The sequence below is a fragment of the Plectropomus leopardus genome, chromosome 9, assembly GCF_026936395.1.
Source record: "Plectropomus leopardus strain MGB_pleo_1.0 chromosome 9, ASM2693639v1, whole genome shotgun sequence".
Taxonomy (NCBI): Eukaryota; Metazoa; Chordata; class Actinopteri; order Perciformes; family Serranidae; genus Plectropomus; species Plectropomus leopardus.
Genome location: NC_142184.1, coordinates 8,123,944 through 8,148,653, shown reverse-complemented (window position 1 = coordinate 8,148,653; position 24,710 = coordinate 8,123,944). Strand labels below are relative to the sequence as shown.

The window sequence follows — 24,710 nt, the reverse complement described above, 5'->3', positions numbered from 1 at the left end:
AGTATATTATAAAAATACAAAATTAGTTAAATAATAATTAAATGATATAAAGTATATATATACAATGTGCACATTTTCCTCATACAGATACTGCTTGTCCATGATTAATAGTTTCACATGATAACTGAAATACAAACATGGTGTGTAGTAAATTTACAGTAAATATATAAAAATGTAGCCTATAAATATTATTGCACAGTAAATGGTAAGATATTGTGCAGTGAGAAAATAGAGGGCTTGTTACACAGTATAAATATGAAAAAATACAATATGTATATTATGTGAATATTAATGTGAATGTTTATCATGATTCGTTGAATATTATAGAAAATGTCTATAAAATCTGTCAGTTTAGGGGGTTGTCAGTTTACTTGAGAATAAAAGAAAAGACAAGAAAAGGGGTTACTTAGGGAACTACGGTGGGAACTACTCATCTAACAGATGGCAATACTTTTACAGTGAATCTGATAGTTATTAAGGGAAATGCTGTTTCATGAAGTTTACAGTGACATTAACCTACTTTTGCGCACGAGAAAAACAACTTTTACAAGGCATTTTCTCAAGAATGCTGTGCCAGCATTTTGTTCCCTGTTTTGTCTTTAAATGACCACAGATTAACTTTGGACCCTGACTTCTCATCAGCTGTAGGCTTCGTTTATCATTTTGAAAAAGAAATATTCTTAGAGTCCCTGTTGCGGGAAAAAAAGTGTGTATTTTTACCTTAACTCAGGCAGTTTTATTCCGTGTCTGATGACAAAAACCCTCCCTGAGGTTGTTCCTCTTGTAAAAAATGTTTTAAAAAAGTGCTTTTGGAAGCCTTTTTTGGTTATTAGTCATTAAAATCAGATGCAGATTCAAGACTGCTCAAGCACAGATGTGATGAGTTTCTTTTTATTTTCACAAGTGCTCACTGTTTGTGTTGGTAACTGAAGTGGGCGTGCTTTAAACGCCTAAATAAAACGTCCTTCTGCCTCCACAGTGCAGTGTGCAGTGATGCTGACGTCGACATTTTCTCGTTGTGTGGTGTTTTAAATACAAGTGATGTCCACAGTAGATAAATAGGTCTAAAATGTGTTAATAGGTTTCTTTGAGTTGTTCATGGAGATAAAGTGGCTGTTAAAGTTTCAGCTTTTCACGTTAGATGAAGATAAGTGAATTCACAAACGACTGGGATTTATAAACTCAGTTTACGGCTCTCTCCATGAAATCTCAGTGAAGATGTGTGATGATTGTTTTGTTTTGCAAATAATGTCCTACTGTAGTTTGTAAATAAGATTCGAGGTCTAAACAGACTGATGGAGTCTTTTTTATTTTTTTCCACCAGATACATCAGGCGTGGTATTTGACACTCGCTCAAAAATGGCCATGTCCCAGGGAGGAACAGCTGAGAGGATGAAGGAGAAGGTAAGAAGTATTCTCGCTGCACATGACTGGCACAGAGGGGCCGTAGGTTTTTTTAGAAAGGGCCGTGGTTCCTACAGTCATGGGAATCCTGTAAAAGTCATGGAATTTCACATCTCCAGGCCTGGAAAAGTTATGAAATTCGTAAAATCCTTGACAGTTTGGAAAATAAATTGCTTTTTTTTGTCTGTGTGTAATAAAATTCTTACAGTTATCAACCACAGATAACCTTCCACATAATGTAAAATATGACATTATTATATGCATCTTTTAAACATGTTTTTTCTGTAGCTGGTAATGTAACGCAGCTCTAATGTTTTGTTTATATCACATAAATTTCCCCACGTTCCACCTCTCAATGCCAGCTAGCTGTAATCGTTTTGGAATCGAATTTAATCCAATATATTTTAAAAAAGATTGACTCTCATTATTGGGATTATTGGACATTGGAAATTTGTCTGCAACAGAAACATCGATCGAAAAGTTGTTTGGTGTTAGGGCGGCATAACTAAAATGGAAGGATTCTCTTTTTGTCCTCAGATTTTCTCAAAAAATGTTCATCGATTGACTTCACCCCTTTTGGGTGTTTTTTTTAAGATTCAAGGAAGTGCAGTGCAGAGTTTGAGAAAAAAAATGTTGCGACAGTTTGATTTAGCATGTATGAATTTCCAAATTTCCATTCCTCTGCTATGTCCCACTACTACTTTTGCATTTTTTGAGCTGGAGCAATGTTTGTGCTGTACATTATAAATAGCATGAAAAATGTATTATCCATCCTTGAAACTTCATGGAAAGGTTTTTACATTTTATCCAGGAAAACATGAGAACCCTGGGAGAGTTCAATGTGAAACATAAAATCACACTTGTTTTTTAAATACCAGGAGCTTCTAATCTGCTCCCGAAGTTAAACATTTCCACTCTGTGTCTGTGGATTCACTCCTAAGCCTCGACATTCAGTGTCAGTAGTTGTGGGCTCAGCAGAGCAGCTCTGGCAACAGTAAACACAAGAGGGCAAGTTGTCACAGCATGAACAGTTAAGAGTATTGTAAAAAGAAAAATGCAATATTTTAGAGCTAGTTGTGTCTTAAAGGGAATGAATTTATCCGTTTCTGAAACAATTCATTTGGCCGTTTGACAGCTCAACACCTTAAATCCCTTGAAAAAAAATGACTTTGCAAAATGAGCAAATGATTTGGCTTGAGGTATATCATTATGTAATCTCTGGACGAGCCTTGTCCTCTTTAAAGCTGTTAATCTATAATGGAACTACTTATGGAAAATGGGGCAGCACACTGTGGTGGCGTAATATTTTCATGGAAAGTTTGGGTTTGTAATTTTTTGTGGGGTTTCAGTAATTAAAGCCCATCTTTGGTTACGTTGAACCCAAGTGGCAGTGAAGAATAAAAGAAAAAACTGCTTACAAATATTTTAGCTCTTAAAAACATTGATGTGAGTTATGAATAGCTGTCCAAAAAATAAGTTTACAGTATTTCCATTAAAATGGTTGTTTTATTTAGATCACAAACAGACACACGAATTAGAGTAAGAGTAAAGGGCTGTGTCTTTAAAGCAAACGGTATTTAAATGTTAAATGGGCAGTTCACCCCAAAATCAAAAATATATATTTTTCCTCTTACCTGTAGTGCTGTTTATCAGTCTAGATTGTTTTGGTGGTTTACCAAGTATTGGAGATATCAGCTTTCTCTTTAATGTAGTGGAACGAGTTGGCACTTGATTTGTGGTGCTCAAAGTGCCAAAAAATACATTTGAAAAACTCAACAGCGATGTCTCTTTCCAGAAATCATGACTTGGTTTACTCAAGATAATCCACAGACCTTGTTATGAACACTTTCATGTAGGAACTTTTTTTCCTACCAAATTACACATGACAGTTGTAAACAGTGCGCAATAGGAAGCATGCATCACTCACACATACACACCAAAACAATATACATCCCTAAATATTACTACAGGTAAGAGGAACATTTTAATTTTTAAAACACCTTCATACTAACTTTGCAGTAAATGTTGAATCACCTTGAATGCTTTTTAATTTTTTTTGCATATTAAAACCTGTTCCTCTAATACTTTGCTCTCTTTTGTGTTTATTTTTTGCAGATCAGTGCTGTCAGGGCAGTTGTCCCCAACAAAAGTAACAATGAGATCGTGCTGGTTTTGCAGCATTTTGAGAACTGTGTCGACAAGGCCGTTCAAGCTTTCTTAGAAGGTGAGAAGACATCACTGTCTGACTGTCTAATTACTGTAAATCTTAATAAAACTAGTAGTAATGCATATTTTAGATATTATAACATTTTTGCTAATATCATGATGCACCTTATCTGCCCAGCTCTGCAAAGCATCTTTTGATTCTACTATAATTATCCACATTTGCAGTACTACGTTTAACGCATTTAAGTCAGAACAGGCCTGCCGTCCACTTTGCTTGTGCTCAGCCTGACCTTGACATCTTTTTTACATGCTTGCCATACTTTGCATTCAGAGGCCTGAGCATCATTTGCATGCCTTGTAGTTTTGCAGGTTTAAATTTAGAACAAGGAGGTTGTACCGTGTACGTCACGCTGCTTTGTTCCTTATTTAGCGGCATCTAAACAATACCTCAGGGCATTCAGATATTGAGATGGGTACTACGAGGTTTTAAGTGAGTCATGTGTCACTGTGTACCTTCATAATTATTGTTTGCTTTACACCTCAGGTAGTGCAGTTGAGATCCTGAAGGAGTGGAATGTCACCGGCAAAAAGAAGGTGAGAACCTGAAAGCCTACACCTTGAATGTCTCTCTGTTGAGTAAGCGTAATCATGTAAGCCCTGAGGTATATGAAAAAAAAATGCTGTACTTCTTAAAATCAAATGTTCAAAGTGTTTTCTATTAATTGTAAACTGCTTCTGCAGCACCAGTTTGAACGTGTCTGTTCAGTATGAGACAATTGCTCGGCCTCAGGTTATCCAACAGCTTCATACTCAACGATTTGCTTCTTTGGATCCTGAGCAATAATCCTACTATGACGTAGTTGCGTCCCTCAGCATTGCTTGAGTATTTGCGTCATTTGGGTGCAGGAGCTCGCGCAAACTTTCTAAAGCATGGCTATTTCTGGAAACAAAAGAATTCATTCCAAAATTTGCATAGCTGATGCTTGAAATATTTGAGTTTGCTGTAATGTAACATCTCTGGTCTCTCCGGTCTCTACTTTTATATATCTGTTCATGAATGAACTGTAGTGAGTGACAAAGAGTGAGCTGTACCCAGGATGCTTTTCATGGTGTAAGAATTAATAGGGGGTTCCCTCTCAGTACTCTGCACAGTTTGTACATACCACACTGCTAATAAATGTGTCCCATAAATCTCAAGAGCTTGCACTTAACACTGCACTTCCTTGGGTCTTCAGCAATAAATAGATCGGATGAACGTTTGTTGAGAAAGTTGAAGCACAGAATGACAGACTCCTTCATATCAGGGCTTTGATCGAGCCCAAAAAAGTTATGAAACCTCTTCCATGAACTGGCATAGTATCCGTCCAAGCCCGACCTGAGCCCAAACAGCGGCAGCAGTTTGGGGCCTGAGCCGAGATTAAAAACCAGAACTTCCACTGTAAATTTAAAAAAAAAAAAAATACAAGCTTAAGTTAACTAAGGTCTTTACAGTATGGTAACAGACATGTGACACAAGGTATGTTTGTAAATACTCGCTCTGAGTGCCAGAACGCACTCTGAGTGATGTTGAGCTGCGTTTCCACCAAGCAGGTCAGTTCAGTTCAGTTCAGATAGTTACAAATTGTTTTGCATTTCAGTAGTGAAACATTGTGTATGGTATCAGACGCCGGTGCTAAAAGGTGGAGCTAGAAACACTGCAGTCTGTTGACGGGTCAGTAGAGAATCAACACAGTCACTGAGCTGTGGCTGGTTTAACCTCTGTTCATACTGCAACAATGTTTCTTACTATAGAAAACTATACCTATACATATAAGGATGTTTCACAGGCTCTAGCAGCTGTAGAGAAAGAAAAATTTAATTAATTGGGTCGACTGCAGGCAAACTTTGAGGTGGCACGTGTACTTGTAATGTTACCCAGTGCATGAGTTAAGCAAAAACCATCAGCACACTTCAAATATCAACACTGATGAAGCACACTTTTAATAATGAGCGAATCTTGAGGCTATTAAATTGTAGGATAGGAAAGGAAATAAAGTTAAAGCTGCTGGACGGAGTGACAAGTGACAATAACCATGGCCATATTTAAGAGTACTGTCTGCGGTGGAAATCCTAAACAGATCTAAGGTCTAGGTACATGTTCGTAGGTGTTATTTTTGGTTCTGAAGGCACTTTACCGAATGTTATTGGGTCGAAATGTGGCTTTGCATTCCTATGATTTGTTATTCAGAGCACCAGCATCAGAGGCTCCCGGCACTCTGTCCGAGAAGACCGAAAAGTAGATCACCAAGTGAAGTGAAAGTGAACTTGAAGGTCCAGTTTGTAGGATTTAGGGGCATCTATTAGCAGAAATGGTAAATAACATTCATAAAAATGTTTTAATAAGTTTATAATGACCTGAAAATAAGAATTCTCTAGAATTACCTGTTTTTATCTACATACAGAGCTGATCCCCTCCCACAGAGTCCGCCTTGTTTTTTCTACGGTAGCCAACAAGCCAAACTGCGGTTCTAGATAGCGCCTTTCATCTTTTCACGTTTTCAAGTCGGCTACCATAGTTCTTGTACACGCTTGGTACATAGGGGTAGTTTCAGTTCTGCAACCTCACTGCCAGATGCCACTAAATCCTCCACACTAGACTTTTAAGCATTAATGAATTCATATAGAAACAGGGAAACGAGGGCACACCCAACCTAATTCAAGCCAGGGTGAATGCTGAGAAATTACGACCTGAATCTGGTGAGCGTCAGTCGAGTCTCAGGCAGAGAATCAAAGCTCTGTTTCATTATAGTTAGATGGATTGAGGCATGTAAGTAGCGTCAAAATCCAAATGCCATTACTTTTATTTCAGCTTTAGCATGAGTCTTGTCTTTGCATTGAAAGTGTTCGGAGTCACTTCACTGATTAGGATAGAGATAATAAACAAAGAGAGTCTGAACAAAGAGGACTGACACTGATATCTCCAATTCCAGCCCAAGAAGAAAAAGAAGCCCAAGCCTCAGCCCGAGGCTTCAGCAGAGCCTGCTCCGCCTGAGGCCGCGTCGCCTGAGGAGGGCAAGGATGAGGTGAACGGCTTTCATGCCAACGGCTCAGTAATGGATGGAGAGTCACTTGATTCCCTGAGTGAACAGTTGGACTCTGCCTCCCTGGATGCAGCTGAGCTGGACTCTGAACCCGCTACATCCGAAACCACCGGTAATCACAGCTCTGATAATTGAAGGAAGGGCTGAGTCAGGGATCATTTTAACTGCATGCCAAAATTTTCCTGTTTTTTTTGTTTATTTTTTGAGTGCACAGCCTCTCTGATAACACATTTTTGACAGCTGTAGTAATATTTTGTAATTATTTGGGGTTCCCTAATATGACCACTAACAAAACATTTGTCATGTTTCCGTCTGCTGATTTGCTGCATCAGGATGTGAAGCTCTAATCTGTTGAAATTAATGCGTTTACTCTGAGGTAACATTTTTGTGAATGAAACTTATGTGCAAACAGCAAACGAGGTGGCCTTTTATCAGAGACCTGATTACTTTTCTGTGTTTTTTAGTGTGACATCCTAATGCTCTGCTGCTGACCAACTTTTGTACTAATTTGGCTCATCTCTATTTTAAGCTGTTTTTTGGGGAAAGTTAGTTTGGAAACTGCCTTACTTAACTTGTTGTAAAGTCATCTGTCTTCTTGCAGGTGCAGAAGCAGAAAGTCAAGGTAGCGCTCCAAGTCCTCCATTACAAAAGGGAGGCAGGAATCACCAGGCTCCCAGAGGCAACAAGAACCGACACAGGCCAGGATTAAATTCACATCCACCCACTTCCACCCCATCTCCACCCACCGCTGATGAGCAAGGATCGTCAGGAGTCAAGAAGATGGGTTAGAAACTTTGTACATCTTATATCCCAAATTATCTTGTCCGGCATGTCTACGAAAACACAGAAGTTAAAAATGTACTGTGAGCTAAGGCATTGGCAAACCTAGTTAGGGACAAAATATGTGGTAGCATTTAGAGTTTGGTCACTTTCTGGTTTTGCTGGTCCATTGTATGTGCTTAAACCAGTTTGATTTTATGCAAACTGGCTGAACCAGCATGTGTCATTATGACGCATAATAGAAAATTAAAAAGTGGCTTACATCAGTCACCCGTGCCAGCGTTGCAAAGAACTAAATCCAACTTGTTGAAAAACAGCATGAATGAGATTGAATTTCAGTAGAAGTAGAGAACTTCTCTAAAATAAGCAGAAATATCATCTGATTTTTTTGTTAATTTCTTTCACTCACTGTGAAAGTGCAGATTTATTAAGTTGAAACGAGGCTTATCTATTCAGTTCCTCCCTATTTCACTACAAAAACAAAAATAAGGTGGAGACTGGCTGGACTGAGATCGCCAGGTAATTCGAAGTTTTTGTTAATGACCATTGATAATTACAATCCACTAGGTGTTGGCTATATTGTATATCATTTCTAGTAAATGTCACAATATAAAACGTTTTTTCTGTATTAAAAGTAACATTGCAAATGTAGGCACATAAGGAGTATTTAGGCATCTTTTTAATGTTGATGTCTCCAGTCCGATCCTGGCAGCAGCTGATATTTATATAGACTGTTTGACATAGCAGATGTGCATATTTAAGGGATTCAGTGTGGCAGAGCTCCGATGTTACATGATGCACCACAATAGTCAGATGCTCGTTTGCTGCGAGGACACGGTGTCACTATGTTCCACTTGGAGGTGGCTTTTTAGTCAAGTTGGACACCTAAAATCGGTAATCCGGTCAGGTGTTCATCTTAATATCACTCCAGTTTTAAAATCTTTACGCTAGCCCAACTGCAGTAGCTGTTCTCCAGCATGTGCCCTAAGTGAAGTTTAATGTCCACACCTCAGCTCCCAACATTGACCGATCTGTGAAGGACCTGCAGAGATGCACCGCCTCACTGACTCGATACAGGATGGTGGTCAAGGAGGAGATGGACTCCTCGATCAAGAGGATGAAGCAAACGTTTGCTGAGCTCCAGAGCTGGTGAGTATTTTTAAATCCTTCCTCTTGTCATGGCTACAGCTGAATCTTACGATGACTCAAATATTAAAGCATGATGAAAAGTGAGATGTAACAGAACACTTGTAGGGTGGTGTCACCGCAACAACCTTTTTAAGAACTCAATGAGTGAATTTAGTTCCTGTATATGATATTTTAAGATGCTAAAAAAGTTCCTCCTTCAGTCGTTGTACTGGTTCAGGGACTTTATGGTCCAGGTTTGCAGAGCTGTGATTAAAGAAAATGCAAATAGGAAAGTAAAAAAAGGGACATCTGAGTCCAGAATTCGCGGAACTCTTTGGTCAAAAACAGCTGTTTGTGCCCCACGATATTTTTTCTTTGGGTCATGTTGCTTGTTTACTAAAGCTGTGTGGGTGTTTTTATGGATTTTGTTGTACTGTCAGTGTGTCAAAGAGCATTTTCTTACCTTTGCCCTGCCTGATGACACTTGGGCAAATTTGCATAAGAGGAAGCAAACTGTATTATATGTTGAACACAGGTAGCTTCTAACAGGTGCTCTGATGTGACAAATCAAATTTTCTAGACTAACTAGAGTGTTACAGAGTAGAGCAGAGTATACAAAACAGAAGAAATACTGTCGTCGTTTTCAGTCATTTTTGTTTCAAGCTGCTATTAACACTAATACTTAAAAACACGCACAGTACAATGGAAAGGCTCCACCCACTCAAGCTTGTTCTAATAATAGCATACAAAGCTGATAGATGCTACTATCATGCATAAGAGAAAATCCAGGTTCACTTCTTCACAGTAATAATCAATTTAGGCCATAAGTCAGCAGGATGAGATGACTTAATTGAAAATTTGGCGCGGAGGTGAAGCAATGCACTGCTGTGGAGGGGGGCGGCAGCAAAACAAAGAAAAGTCCAACTTAAAAACATTAAGTGCATTCAAGTAATTTAAAAAATATTTTCACTGCTTTATGTTGCCATCAGAGATTTGTGACGTTGAGATATTGCTCTTTTTAAAGCCAGACTCCGTTGAGAAAAGCAGCGCCATACACAGCCTTTAACATCGTTAAACACAGGAGCTGTTTGTCTACCACTGCCTCGATTGGCTAGGTTTTTTGTGTTTGTGCGACATTGGTGTTTTAAAAGTCTTAGTATGACTTCACTAAAGTCACACAATAACATAATCTGATCGAGGCAACAGTAGACCAGCAGCTTGCAGACAGACGGGGAAGTGAAGCTGTTGACAGCTTCCCTGTTGAAAAATGCTTTCTGACGGAAATTTAAAGCGGTGAAAATATTCTCAATTTAGGGTACACTTAAACTGTTGAAGATTTTCTCTTTGAGATGGTTCTTTTTTAGGTGGCTAAAACACATTTTTTTGCAAACCCGTCCATAGCGGTAGATTTGCTTAGTCATCATGTCACTCTCCAGCCTGCTTCTTCAAACTGGTGGGTGTGTCGCCTGACCTCCAATGTATGTAATAAACTGACTACCGACCCCATACAGCCCCAGTTCAATAACTCACAACTATCCCTTTTCTCCTTATCTATGATAAGTGTACATGCTGACCAACTGATGAAATGAAGGACAATTATGAAACACACCAATGCACACTAGTTAATATCTAATTTTCACTTAATGCAAGTTATTATCAGGTAATTTCCTGCTAATCTATAGGGCCTCTCCCCAGAATGAACTAGGAAATTTGGTGCTGATTAAATAAAAGTAGAAACTCTTCCAATTAAAAATATTACAAATAAATTCCAAGTGAAACTCAGGAGTTCAGTCAATACTAAGTACTCCTGCCTGCTTCTTAAAACTGGGGGCGTGCCGACTGACACGTACTGTAGGTAAAACACTGACTAATGATAAGCACATTATACAATCCCATTACAAAGATCTGACTCCAAAAATCACAACCTTAAGTAGAAAAGTCTGTGCTCTCATAGTGTGAATTCTGCAAATATATATTTTAATTTCCCGTAGAATTATTATGTGTGTGTGTAAGTCATCATTCTCTCTGAAAAGCTGAAACATGAGCCTGTGGTTTTCTGTCGATAAGCTAAATGGGATCTCCATTTAGCTCCACTCTCAGCTCCCCAACGCTACTTGCACTGGCTTGTAAAAGTTGAGCATTTTATCACTTAGACAAAGATAAAAGTCAGATCGCTCTGTAATTGCGCAACACCTTAAGCTCCCACGAGGTCCTGACAGCACTTCTGTGGCTGAGACTCATATTGCTGTCGAATGCTAATAAAGGAATCTTTGCTTTATCTGTGATCAATTGCAAGGTGCTCACTTATACCCTTATAATACTCACTTAACTCCTGCATGTCATGTTTTTAAGGATGGTGAAACACTAAAGCTCTGTTTATCTGTAACCTACAAGCAGCTGCCTGCTAAGATACACAAACTATTACTGGATTTTCTTCAGGGAAAAAAGAAAAATTAATATCAGCCTTGAGCATCTGAGTAATCGGAAATCCTTCATAGATAATATTTATTGAATGATACAAAGTTTGTCATGGGTGTTGCCTAATTCATGCTAGCAGCAGCAGCCAGCTGTCAAACATACACTTTAGTAACCTGTATAATGTCCACTGTCCGGAGGCTTCATCGCGCTGCAGGAGGCAGATCGTGACTGTTCGGAGCTCAGCGTGCTCGAAGCAGGTCAAATAATGTGTCATCCAAATGTCTAAAGTGTTTACTAAGCCCCTGAGAACAGCGCTGGGCTGTGAGGTGGTCTTTGGTGTAGTGGCCACAGTTTGTAGCAGGATCTTGTTACACACACTTTCCCAAAAATGCTTTTTTTCCTACTACCCTAACAGGAACAATAATAAAAGAAGCTGTTTGTTTTCCGTTTTTCTGAGTCAAAAACCTCGAAATTACTTTTTGTATAATCAGAATTTGATCCATATTAAGTCTTAAAACAATTTTAGGAGTCTGAAGTCTGAAAAACGTGTTGACACCCAGTGAGCAGCTCCTATTGGACTTGATGGGCTGCTATCTTAAAACACCAAGATCCAGTTCTCGTAATACATCCATGGTTAATTCCAAACTTCCACTGTTTCGGATGGGCCTCCTCTGATCGCATTTCAGTTTCATGAATCATTAAAAATTAGGATTTTGGCACACATTTTCGGACAGTCTTTCCTCAAAGGTATTTGTGGTGTGACACTTGTTTGTACACACTAAAAGGGACGGATGTAACAGTGTAAAGAGCGGAGGGGAAAAAAGAGAGCCTAAGGTAGAAGGTCAAAAGCTGCATACTGTTTCACCTGCACACACCCAGCCAAGGGCCGGTGAATGAGCAAAAGACATTTGTTTTTTGGAAAATTATCAAAACTGTCAAATGCAAACAACCACTTTACTGCACTTTGTTTTAAGTATCCTGAGGCCTTTAAGACTCCCTCCAGTCAGTGCTGCTTCCTGTTTAACTTTCTTTCTCAAACAGAGAATTGGGGTGTGGTAAATAATTGGACATCCAATCCATTATCATGGCAGCCTCATTAGCTTGGATAACAGTGATATGGTACTTAATATGATGAATTTACTGCTTATCAAACAAATGAAGCAAGAATTTTGTGTCTTCATAGCTACTAAGAAAATCAAGCAGGTATAATAACAATAATGCACTCAGTGTTTTATCACTTAATAATGGCACTCGTATGCTGATGCTGCTAATGTCACACAGTACAGAACTTTGTTTCATTTGTAAATGCTTAAATGTTGAAATGTGTTGCCCTTGCTGTTTTGCATTATCATCCAGTGATGCTGCTGTTTTTCTGAGTGTGCAGCTGCCTCTGTATTTTATCTTATTGGAATTGATTTGTAATCTGTAAAGTCAGCGTTCATTCCTTTTCATTATAGAGTAAGTAAAGACAAATGATAACTCCTCCACCTCTTCCTCTTTTTTCTTAGTTTAATGGACAGAGAAGTGACTCTACTGGGAGAAATGGACAAAGTGAAAGCAGAGGCCAGTAAGTACTGTGTATATATATATATATTTCTTTTTTTAAATACCATATCTTGCTTGTCACATATCACCGGGGAGCTGTTAGTATTCTTCACATATAATGATCACCTGACTCAAGGGCCTGGAGAATCTGACCTAAATCATTTCTGTAGGAGGTAGTGAAGAGGATGTTGTGTCCCAGTTTCTCCAAAACTGCAGTGGTGCCCTCAGGGTCCTGATATACCTAGAGCATACCACCGTGTGTGTGTATGTAACATGACAGAGCAAGACTGCATATTTGTACAAGTAGGCCATTCTCTGTTATTCTGTCCTCTCAGTGTAGAGTGCTGTGTGTTCCAGGCCTGGAAAAAGTGAATAGTGTCAGGTGTCAAGGGAGACTCAATGCTGTCTTTGTGCAAGGTGATTGGGGAATTGAGAGGAAAGCGAAGAAACTCTAGTGTTTCTTCGACATTACAAAAGCCAGGTTTCCTCAAAACTTACCTTCTGCTAATCTCCTTCCTGTGTTGGACTTGTTTAACTGCTAGTTTCCCCTTTTAAAACCTTTTGATCTCTTACAGGAAAAATCTGAACGACAAACAGATCTGAAAAACAACTGACAAATATTAAAGAGTCCAAACAAAGACAGGATGCTCTCACTATTCTTAACTACAGAGGGACGGGATATAATGATCCTTATCCTCACTGTAGTACTGAAGGTACAAGTGATGCAAAGTACTACTGCTGTAACTGGTACTGCATTTTAAGATTATTTTGATTATGGATTAATCCGCCAATTAATCAATGAATTGTTTGTTTTATAAAATGTCAGAAAGTAATGAAAAAATGCCCATCACAGCTTCCTTCAGTGGTAGAAAGAAACTAATTATATACATTTACTCAAATACAGGACTTAACTATAATTTTATGGTGCTTGTACTTTACTTAAGTATTTCTTTTTATTCTTTTGACTCCACTACATTTCTTTAAATTAAATGAAGAAAGCTTCTCCTTCACCAGTTGCAACATTAAAGTGATGTACACATCAATGCATGAAACATTATAAACAGTAATATACATTATTTTTTAAATTTATTATTCTGCATTATGATTACATTTACTTAAGCATTATACTTTGTTCTTTCACAAGTAAAATTTTACTTGTCGCAGAATACTTATGCACTGTTATATGTTACATTTACATAAGTAAAATATCTGAGTAGTTCTCCCACCGCTGACTTCCTGAAGTCCAAGATGACGGCTTCACATTGTCTGTTTTGTACAACCAGTGGTCCAAAACCCCCAAAAATATTCACCTTACGATTACATAACAAAATGAGAAGTCAGCAAATCATCACAATGTAGAAGCTGAAAAGAGAGGCTGTTCTGCATTTTTGATAGAAATGAAAAAAATTCAGATTTTCATTTTCTTTTGACTAAAGGATTAACTGTGTCAGCTCTAATCAATGAATCTGTTTTTTTTTTGTTTTTTTTAAATGCCTGTCTTCTATAAAATGCCATAAATGGGGAAAAAAATAATTAAACCTTCTTAGAGGCCTATATGTGGTCTGCAGATGTGTTGTTTTGTCCAAGAAACTGTTCAAAACCAAACAATATTTAGTGTACAATGTGAGATAAAAAGCTGGAGCCAGAGTATAATTTGTATTTTTTAGTGAAAAATGACGTGACAATTTCCTGATCTAATTCTAACATTGCCAACCCAGAGACTAACCTCCTGTCTCTGTGGTGAAGTTTGAAGACAAACTTTGCTCAAGCAGTGCGTTGCCTGTTAATTCCAGCGTGTTATTGCATCATTGTGCACTTGACACTGAAACAGGAACCTGTTTCTATTTAAATCTGCACACATTTCGATGCTAACCTTGCAGTTTCTTTTACCAACTGATGATTTCATCTGTTCTTACTGAACTTTTTCTCAGAGGGATCTTCGTCTCCTTCTGCCCCCTCAGTTGTCAGTCTGGTTGAACTATTGTGCAGCATTTTGTTCTCCGTGTACAAAACAAACCCTTCATACAAAATAACAGTTATTTGGAAAGAAGACTTTCTATGACCTAGAAGCACAAAAGACCTCTAAAAAATACAGAGAAGTCTTCTCAGACATCCGACTAGACCAAGTCAAGCTTTTGTAGCAGCTGATGCCAAACTTTTGAAAGACAGAGTTCATTGTATCTTGATTTGAAAATTGCTTTATCTTTGGCCCTTGTTTACCTTTTAGATGCTGAGTCAGTTGTACTTTGTACTTGTCATATCAAAGAAGCACAGCTGACTTCTCACGCGGAAAACGAAACTTACTGTAACTGCAGGAAATATCAGCAGTACAGAAGCAGACGGAACAAAATTAGAAAAGCATAATCATAGAAGTATAATAATCTGTAGGTCTTTTTTATAATCAATCACTTAATTTAATTTAAAAAAATTAATTTAATCACTGGCAAAAAGCGTATGGGGTTTTTACATAGAAAATAAGCTAAAACATTTATGATATTCGCACATTTTGTTCAGCAATTTAATCTACACAAATAAACACCACTTTTAGGATTTTTTTAAGCCTAAATGCAATCGCCAGAAGTAAAAGGTGACAAATTTTATGTTGTTGAACAAAATATGAAAGTGTCTTCTGCTTGTGTTACCCGCAGACATTATTTTAGGCTTCTAGCCAAAAACCCATTCAATACAACACAGTGACTTTGAGGTGCTGAGATGAAATAGATTTCCGGGTTTTAGGACTCATTACTGGGGTTCTCTTTACCGGATAATGTTTTCTTATTTTCTTGCATATGACAGTAAAGTGAAACTGTTTGTGTTTTTGGTCTTTTGATTGGACAAAAGAAGACATTTAAAGGCAGACATCAACTTGGGCTTCAGGAAAATGATGATATTTTACAATTAATTAAGAAAATAATTGGCAAATTAATCGGCAGGGAGAATAACTGTTGTGACTGGCAGACAATTAGAAAACATAAGACATGAAAAATTTTAATGACATAGATTTAGCTCTGTTTTGGACACCATGAACAGGACAGATTGAAGATCTTCTGATTGACTTCTGTAAACAGAATTCATCTTCGTTCATTTTTATTAAATATCACATTTGCTGCTTTCAGTGGTGATTTTGGACGCCCGACAGAAGAGAGCAGAGGAGCTCAGACGGCTGACGGACCAGTCGGCGTCCATGTCTGAGGAGCAGCTGACTGAACTGCGTGCAGACATAAAGGTACCTCAATAACACTGCTGCTCCAGTTTGACCTTGTCTGTCTTTTTTTCGCAGCTTGTGACTGAACACTTTTAGTGCACGGCCTCCTAAGTGTGAAATGGGTGTTAAATTTGAAGCAAATTAAAAAGCTCATTGGTTGTTGTCTTTATCAGCGTGAACCACAAGCAGAGAAAATAATTAAAACAAAACTTAGCTGCTACATTTTGGAGCATACTGGTGATGAATATAATCAGTTGTCTTTTTTTTTCTGCAGCACTTTGTGAGCGAGCGTAAATACGATGAGGACCTTGGGAAAGCTGTAAGATTTACATTTGATCTTGAACCGCTGAAGACGAGCATTTCAGGGTTTGGATCAGGTACGTTCTTCATTTTATTAATCCTGAATGATACAAAACAGCTTCCCCATATATCACAAAATACCAAAGCAAACATTTCTGCTGCTCAGTTTCAGCATTTTTGAAGGTCATGTCCACGATTACAGCCGTTTGTCAGCAGACTGGAAGCACTCTCACAGTGGCTAATAAGCTCATAATTATAACATTTCAAAACAAGGCCAGACGGTGTGCCAATTTACATGACTTAGGGAGGAAATGGACAAAGCTAAAGAGCAAACCCTAAAAATACAAAGGCACATGATTATTTTTTACTTTTTAATTTTCAAATAATTAAATCTGTTCAAATGTGTCAGTGTTGGTTTTGCTGCCAACTTTCAGTAGCTGTGACCAAAACAGGAGAACATAAGAATCAAAACTTAAAACATTTGTATTACGGGTCGACAGATTATTGGCCCTGCCTTTTTTTGGGTATGATATTTGTTGTTGTTTTTTGTTTTTTTTGCCAATAATCTGTATCGGAGTATCCAGAGTAAAGAAACATAGCGGATACACACACATGTTGCACGCTCATACACAAATCTTTAATCAAGCCAAACTTATGATGTCTAGCTGTTAGCCACCCGGTACTTCCATTGCAGCAGAAATTTCTGTCCACCTTTTCTCCTTGTCAGTTCGATTGTGGTATGTTTTACGGGACACGTTGCTGCACGTTTATCACCGTCGTCGTGTCACTTGTTCGTTGTGCTTCAGTCAGCATGATTCCTGATTGGCTATCTTTCAGTTCCACTTTCCTCCCCCCACACAACAGGATTTCTGATCGTAAAGATTGAACATGTTTGAACACGATTTCAAATCAGGGCGGCTCCGGTGATCTTCCATGCGGGGGGGGTCAAATCCCTCTTAGAACCATCAGATAATCGGGCCTTTGCTGACTTTGCCCAAACTTGGCCCAATTATCTTGTAGCGTGTACCCCGCTTAAGTATTTTGGATTTTAAAAAATCTCACCACATTTCTTAGACCAAACTTATTAGTGTAAACACAGCTTTAAAACCCAGAATCCATTCGAATTCAAAATATAAAAATATATACCCGGCTGAAAACAAAGCTTTTCTTAGTTTTTCTCAGTGCAGTTGCCCAGATTATTTAGTAACGTTGCTTTATGAGATGCGTCCTAGGTTGTATTGTTTGGGATTTACCGTGTTGTTTCTCTTACAGTTTACCATCCACGTACAGGCTATTCGAATCGGTCTCGCTGTAGCTCCACGTCCTCTTCTGTCGCCAGCCCGAGCCTGCTGGAAACCCCTCCTCCTCCCCCGCAGACCCAAAGCGCCCCCAGTGAAAGCCGCCCTCCACCAAACAAACAGGTCAGTGTGGAAAACATTCAGACCATAAAGACGTTCACTTTCATCAGCAAAGTAAGTCATTCATTGACCTGTAAACATATAACATGTATGTATATTTATCTTTAAGCCATTTGAAAACCTCATTTCCTTTTGTATTAATAGCCATTAATTTAGATACCATCAGTTAGTAAAAAAGTGAAAGATACTGGAAGAAAAATGTTGGTGCGTAAACCTTTGATAAAAAATTGCCCGTGGCTTAAAGGGAAAAAGATACAAATTCTTTTATGTGCAAATTTTTCTTGAGGGCATATTTGAATGATGATCCAGATAAATTTCAGTCTTACTGGGAGGGGATATTTGATACCCCTTTACCATTGAGACAAGTGTATAATCTAACTTGTAAGTCTGTTATAGATACTAATCACAGTACTTTCAACATACAGTTCTATACAAAATCTAACCCTCGAGAAAAATGCTTTTATTTGGGGGATGGAAGAGGGTTCAAACTGTCGCTTCTGTAAAACAGGTATCGAAAACATATTTTTTTGTCCACATTTGGTGATGTTTCGGACAACTCTAAAAAAAAAAAGTCCTTATTGTTAACAATGTGCCCTCAAACAAAAATACTTGATGAGTTAAGAAATTGATAAGAAAAAAAGAATTGAACTGAAAGAAATATAATGTTTGACTCTTACCATGACCATGTGTGGAAGACTGGTGATTGTGACTGGTTTTTTTTTTACTCGTTTTGTGGCATCTGTTTTTGACATGTTGATGGTTTGTGATGTGTTGTTAATATCTTCATATCATATCTTGTGTGCATCGTTTTAATGTTCTAAACCTGATTTAATAAGATAGAAAGAGTAAATAGATAATTCTCTGGCATTTAATGCTCCTCTCAGATTTTCCAAGGCAACAGGCGTACCTTCCAGGGACAAGGCTATCACTCGGGTCAGAGGTATAATGGTGGCTCCTACCATGACAGGAACGCTGGTCGCGCCAACCACCGCTACCAGGGCGACGGTGGCTCTTCTGGTCCCTCGCAGCACTCGCACAGCTCGAGAGGTCCCCACCATCCTTCCACGTCCTCCTACAACCAAGAGCGACCGTCTCACAACGGGCTGCCTCAAAGGCTTCCGCGGACGCACTGCCCTTGACATTGGAAATCCCGTACTTAATCAAACCCATCTCCTAATCCTCGCACTCCCCTCCCCTCCACATCCTCCCCCGTACTAACTCCTCTCAATGAAGAATAGAATACAAGTTTACATATTTCCGTCAGTTGAGCTGTAGTGCCACCTCTCTACATCAATCCATTCATCCTTCAAACTTGAAAAGCTCTCACTGTTCTGTCATCGCTCTTCCTTTTCCATCCTGTTGAAGTAACAGCTTCTATCTTTAGGCCCCCTTTGAGAGATCTCATCGCTATGCTATCGTCAGTCTATGCCATTATTTTTCGCAGTTAAGCTGTCTGTCGGAGACTGACACGATTTCCTGCAAAAATTTGTGCACTATTGAAGTTGAACTCTTAGTACTATTTCTATTTTTGCTGTGGCTTATGTCAGCTCTCTGATGTGCACCTCAGATCCTTTTTTTTTTTTTTTTCTCGTCTCCCAGAACCATTTCAATGCCTTCACTGTGGAAAAGCGTAGTGAAAGTGCAAAAGTAGTTCTAGCAGTAACAGAGGTTTTTGTTATCAGGAGAGTAGACTTACAATCAACACTACAGACTATCGTTAATCTTTACAAGAAGGTAAAAAAACATATCAACCTGTAATCCAGAGCTTTTCATATGGCTGCTACAAACCATAGGGAACATGTTAACACTAGGACGTAGATGTGTTTGAGAGTATCTGTGAACACAGAAGTTGCCCTCTTAAAGAAATAGTTTGACATTTGAGAAATAGCTCCTTCTGTTTCTTGCAGAGTTGGAAAAGAAGATTGTCTCCAAGCTTGTGTCTGTGCACTAAATATGAAGCAGCCGTGATGGAAATTGATACAATTTCATTGCTGTTAGCAATTCTGCTTATCTGTCCGATTCTTTATCGATTCCCATATTGAATTCTGATCAACTTTGTGGAAAAAACTAGGCCTATGCAGATTTTCAGCACCATGCAACGGTTACATTCATTCACTCTTTCTTCGCTCGTTTTTCTTCCCCTTTAGCACACCAAACTGACATCAAATCTGGCAACAACAAAAGCCGACCGTTGCGTCGCTTTACGTCGCTGTGTCTCAGCCAAAAAGCTCATGACAACAAAGCATATTTACCCTGCGCCAACCCATCAGGGAATATTTCTGTTAAAGAGCTCAATGGCTGAAGAAAAATCGCCTTTTATGACACGCTGGTTTCCAGCTCACTCCCACCTGACTTTAGCTCTTTGTTTACATTCCTGGATTCTCTTCTCGTGCGCCGAGCTGAAGGGCCAATTAGTGATTTCATTTACTGCCGGGCTTCAATGTCGATTCAACATGCTGAATCAGCTGAAAAACAAATACATAAATAACAAAACGACAAGATAAATGACACACTGCAGTAGGGCGGCAGTCAGTCACTCACCGACGGCAGATTGTGGGCTCGGTGCGTCAGGACCGTTAAATCGATGAAATGAGAGAATTTTTTGGACGGCCTTTTTCTTTTTTTTTTTTTTTTTAGGTTTTTTTAATTCAAGAAAAAATCTAAGCCCTCCTGCGTGGCACTGATGTCATCTAAGCATATTTACTCTCATTAACTGACGTGCTGCTCGGTTGAAAAGCAGTGGCACTTGTGCATAAAACAGTATTTACGTGGCATTCCTGGAATTTAAGCCCATGTAGTGTAGACAGACGTTTACGCACAGTGCTGTTGTTTCCAGAAACTTGAAGTGATTGTTTACAGACATTACAATCAATCAGCACTGTCGTCTTTTTTTTTGTGTGAAGTGAAGTCACGCTTTGGGCAGTTTCGTCCTCTGAGTCATGACTGCCACTTGTTTGACGTCATTGTTTTGCGATGCAGGTTTGTCAAAATACTGATGAAAATTGAAACGTTTGAAGTCATACTATTCTGATGATTCGGAAAATTTGGAGTCGGTTCTCAACTATAACCAGCTCTCAATTCCCCTTCCTAACCAGCAGCAGATCATCTTAGCACAAAAACTGGAAGTTTTTAAGACAGCTTTGATTCCTCTCCACTCCTCCCAGCATCTCCAAAGTTCATTTATTAACATTTTCTATCTTGTTTGTTTATTTCATACAAAAGCTTTATTTACCATTCAGAGCAAAGCGAGCTGTCCAGCTTGTTTCCAGTCTTTATGCTATGGTGAGCTAATCAGCTGGTGGCTGTAGTTTTATATTTACCACACAGACATGACAAAGGTGTCAATGTTCTCATGTAAGTCTCTGCAAGAAAGAGCATTTCCCAAAACGTCCATCTTTTTCCTTGAAATATTGCCTAAGGCAGTGATGTATCGCCCTCCCACTGGCCAACACTCATCATGTGTGCTGTCGCTGGCTCGCTGTCCATTATTTTATAACAAAGAGAGGGCTCATTACCTTTTGTAGAATACTGTTTAATGATATGTTGAAACTCACGACAAAGGAAACTGTCCACATGCTGTTCTATATTTAGTCCTTGACATTTATTCGGATGGATTTTCTTCTTTGTGTTGTGTTGTTGTTATATGCACACAGACGGCATATTAATGACTTGCTTGCCTTTAGTCACAGAAGGACTTCACATTTGCCTTTCTAGAGACACGGATGTCTGCATCGCGACGGCTTTCTTAATAGACGGTACTTGTAGAGCGGACGTGCGATTTATAAATACATGTATGAGAATTAGATCTTTTCTTCCCCTTTTTTTAAATTCACTCTGTCCCGTCTGTGAAAGTAAAACTGATCAAACTGATGAATGCGTTGGAAGGTTGCGTTGATTTCACAGACTTTCTTTTTGTACGGCTGCCAAGTCGACGCTTTAAGGCTGTTTGTTGTCGGGGTCATCGTAGTGTCCACAGCTTGTGAAGAAAAAGCTGGTGATTACCTCATTGCTGATGTTTTGACACGGCCTGTTTTCAAACCATTTGGGCTCTTATTTAAAGGGACAGGGACCCCTCTGTGATTCCTCGTCTCTTCTTGTTATGTACATACAGTATGTGGAGCTGCGAGGCTGTAGAGTAAGACTGGTTGTTACATAATTGCTGCATTTTCTTCATAATATGTCGTCTTCCTTTGAGCGGACTTTTGGAAAAAATGAATTTATAATACATTCTCTTTCCCCATTTTTGTTTCCTCGTGGGTTTTCTGATCATAGAGAGATTTTTCCTCTTATTTGAGATTCGTAAAAAGTCTTTTCTTCAGTTATTATATTAGTTAATATTGTGGAGAGAGAGTTAACTTGTTTGCAGTATTTGGTTAATGTGTCATTACACATCAGTTGTTTCTTTTGACTAAAATGAATAGTTTCAATTTTGGGAAATACATTTTTTTCTCTGTCTTACAGTCTGAAAACACTTTTGAAAAGGGGTAAATCTATTTTTTGTGTCACTTTAGAGCATTTTTAGGGCTCGTTGATGCCCCCTGTGGTTGCTGGGAAAAAAAACCTACACCTGTGGTTCTCATCAGCAATATTTGCAGTTGGTATTATCTGACCTCAGTGGGCAGTAATGAGATCATTATGGGTAGAAAACATACTTGGTTAAGCTCAATTTATGCTACTGAAAAGGTCTCCATTTGTATTTTTTTGGTTTTACAGGGTAGATTTTAATTAGGGATGCACAATATTGGATTTTTTTGCAGATATGCAACATGCCAATATATAACAACTAATCTGGCTGATTACAGATATTGATATATCCGCTTTTTGTCTCAACCCTAATTTTCATGATCAAGTCTCTTTTGTGGTGGAATTATTATATTATAAATACTCTCATCCTGATGGCCCACCAAATGGAGACATTAGATGCAATGCCTTTAATGTAATATTCATTCACTGTGCAAAATAAGAAAAATGCTCCAACTTAAGGCTGATGTTTTGTAAATATTCACTTTGGTAATAAAAATAAAATATCGGGTTGGCATATTGGCAGAAACAGCATGTCTGATATTAAATTTTAAAGCCATTATCTGCCGATACAGATGATGTTCCGATATAATTGTGCATCCCTAATTTCAATAATGGAGACTAACCGTTTTGGCAAATATGCGCCTCACCACCCTACCCCAGATTAAGGAACTCAGATTTAGACTGTCCTGAATGTTTGTTTGTTTTTTTAGGTTTCGGTAGGTTACGTGTAGGCATAAGAGGTGACATTAGTTGGGTTCAGGGTGAGAGTCGTAGGGTAACACCTCTTCCCGACTGAACCGTTTAAAAAGGAGCGAGCAAGCAAACATTGGATTGTTTTAATTTGTTTTTCTCATTGAAGATATCCTCACCTGTGAAGCGTATGGGACGCATTTCATGTTTGGCCCAGGTTCTATTTTTGCGAAGCTTTGTCCACCTCTATTTTTAAAGCAACAACAAGCCATGGCTCAGGCTCGACCAGGACTTGAAAGGATCCCTCAAAGTTGTTGTTGCTCGTAATTTATGCAGTTTTTTCAGCCTTCATCCACTAGAGTTCAGTGTCTTGCTGTGTGAGGAATCAGAGGCAGAGTATGGGAGAGGTGGGCACTTCCAAAATCCGTCTTGAACTAGACTAGGAAACCGCTTCGTCTCCCAGCCTTATGTTAAAACATACACCTACCAGCACTACTAAAGTTCAGTAATTATCAGGTTTTTCTCATGTGTTTACTCAGTCTAAAACCGTGTAAAAATGAAAGTCTTTTGACCGTTTACAAGAGGTTTTATTTCTTGCTTGCAATCAGTAACCCCTCAGAGTATCCTCTTTTTTGCCTCAAAGTTCTCTACATAACATTGTGTAAATTCAAAAAGAATATGACAAAATCTCACAGTTTGGGGTTTTGTAAATGCAGAAAGTTTAAATATGAAGGACAATGACGAGCTTTAAAATTCCCACAGATAACGTACTGGATGTGTGTGGGGCTTGATGCTTGAGCTCCACCTTCCTGCATGCCCTCTGCCTGGCAACTGATGAGAGCCAAGAAATAGTTCAGCACATAATTCCCATTAAACATAAAAAAATATTTTTCACAGTTTTGGTTTTGTACGTATTAAAAGATTTTTTTTAAAAAAAGTCAGTGAACTTAAGACGTGCTGGTAGACGTTTTGTGCCCTTTGGACAAAGCGAGGGGAGCTGTTTGCTGTTTCCAGTCTTTAGACTAAAATAAGTTCTTCGGGCTGTCAGTCTTCTCATCTAACTCTCGGTAAGAAAAAGGAAAAACGTATTTCCTAAAAACTATTCATTTAATTCTTTTCAGGGTGGTTATGAAGACTTTTATTGACTGACGTCTTTGGGGCTGCAGGACAGATGATGAATCAGTTTTTTTTCCGGCTCATTTCTAATGTTAGAGGCACTCTAAGTGGGTCGATTTTGTCTGCTTCGTTTTGACCACTTTTTTGTTTTACATTCCAAACTGTAGGAATATTAGTTTATCGCCAAAGAAAAAAATTCGTCCAGTTTTAAAGTTGCTGCCTTTTTTTTTTCCCTCGGCCTGTAAGAATTCCAAAGGGGATAAATCCAACGGTTCACCTTTTCTTCTACTTCACCTTCTTTTTTTCTGTTTCCTTACTGTATATACATATATGTAGCTATATGATTTTTGTGCTCACATGGGGCATTTTGTATGTGATATTCATATTAGGCATAATGGAGGTGAAAACGTCTAGTTCATTCATTCTTCCAGTAGACCTTGTGTCCTTCTTCTCAAGACAACTTTCTGAGACAACTGTAAACTCAAGTGCCTTTTCTCGTCTCCCACCAATTCATTGACATCCCCTCCACCAGAGTATGGACCAAAGACATCAACCGTCCCTGACACCCCTCTCCTCTCATTCTCCCCTCTCACTGAATTGCACACTTTTCATTTACTACGAATAAACAGTTTGCAATACTGACTATGTTCAGGTTTTTTTTGTTTGTTTGTTTTTTTTGTAGGTATACTGACAAACAAAGGTGGTTTCTATCCATCAGACTGCATGCAAACCAGGAGCTGAAACTGAGGTGACAGTGAGGTTTTACAGCGTCAGCAAATTTAACAAAGTAAGCGAACACAGGATATGAGTGATGAAAACGTCATACTGTAGTAGTTTGTCAAAAATACGATAAAAAGATTGTAGTATAGTATGTCGTTAAAAATGCCACCAAAAGGTCATAGTATGGTATGTCATCACAAATGTCAAACAAAGGTC

General features: G+C 38.6%; 1 protein-coding gene across 1 annotated transcript in view; it reads left to right on the top strand.

Moving 5' to 3' along the window:
- spats2 (spermatogenesis associated serine rich 2) overlaps positions 1–24,416 on the top strand; it is a 29,583-nt gene extending 5,167 nt beyond the window's left edge. The window contains exons 3-13 of the mRNA XM_042491634.2: positions 1,325–1,404; positions 3,520–3,628; positions 4,115–4,164; positions 6,540–6,762; positions 7,252–7,434; positions 8,444–8,579; positions 12,485–12,543; positions 15,638–15,747; positions 16,001–16,103; positions 17,299–17,447; positions 18,329–24,416. Coding sequence (XP_042347568.1) covers positions 1,325–1,404; positions 3,520–3,628; positions 4,115–4,164; positions 6,540–6,762; positions 7,252–7,434; positions 8,444–8,579; positions 12,485–12,543; positions 15,638–15,747; positions 16,001–16,103; positions 17,299–17,447; positions 18,329–18,583 — 1,457 coding nt within the window. The 3' untranslated portion in view covers positions 18,584–24,416. The remainder of the gene's footprint in view (positions 1–1,324; positions 1,405–3,519; positions 3,629–4,114; positions 4,165–6,539; positions 6,763–7,251; positions 7,435–8,443; positions 8,580–12,484; positions 12,544–15,637; positions 15,748–16,000; positions 16,104–17,298; positions 17,448–18,328) is intronic.
- Positions 24,417–24,710: the final 294 nt, after the last annotated feature.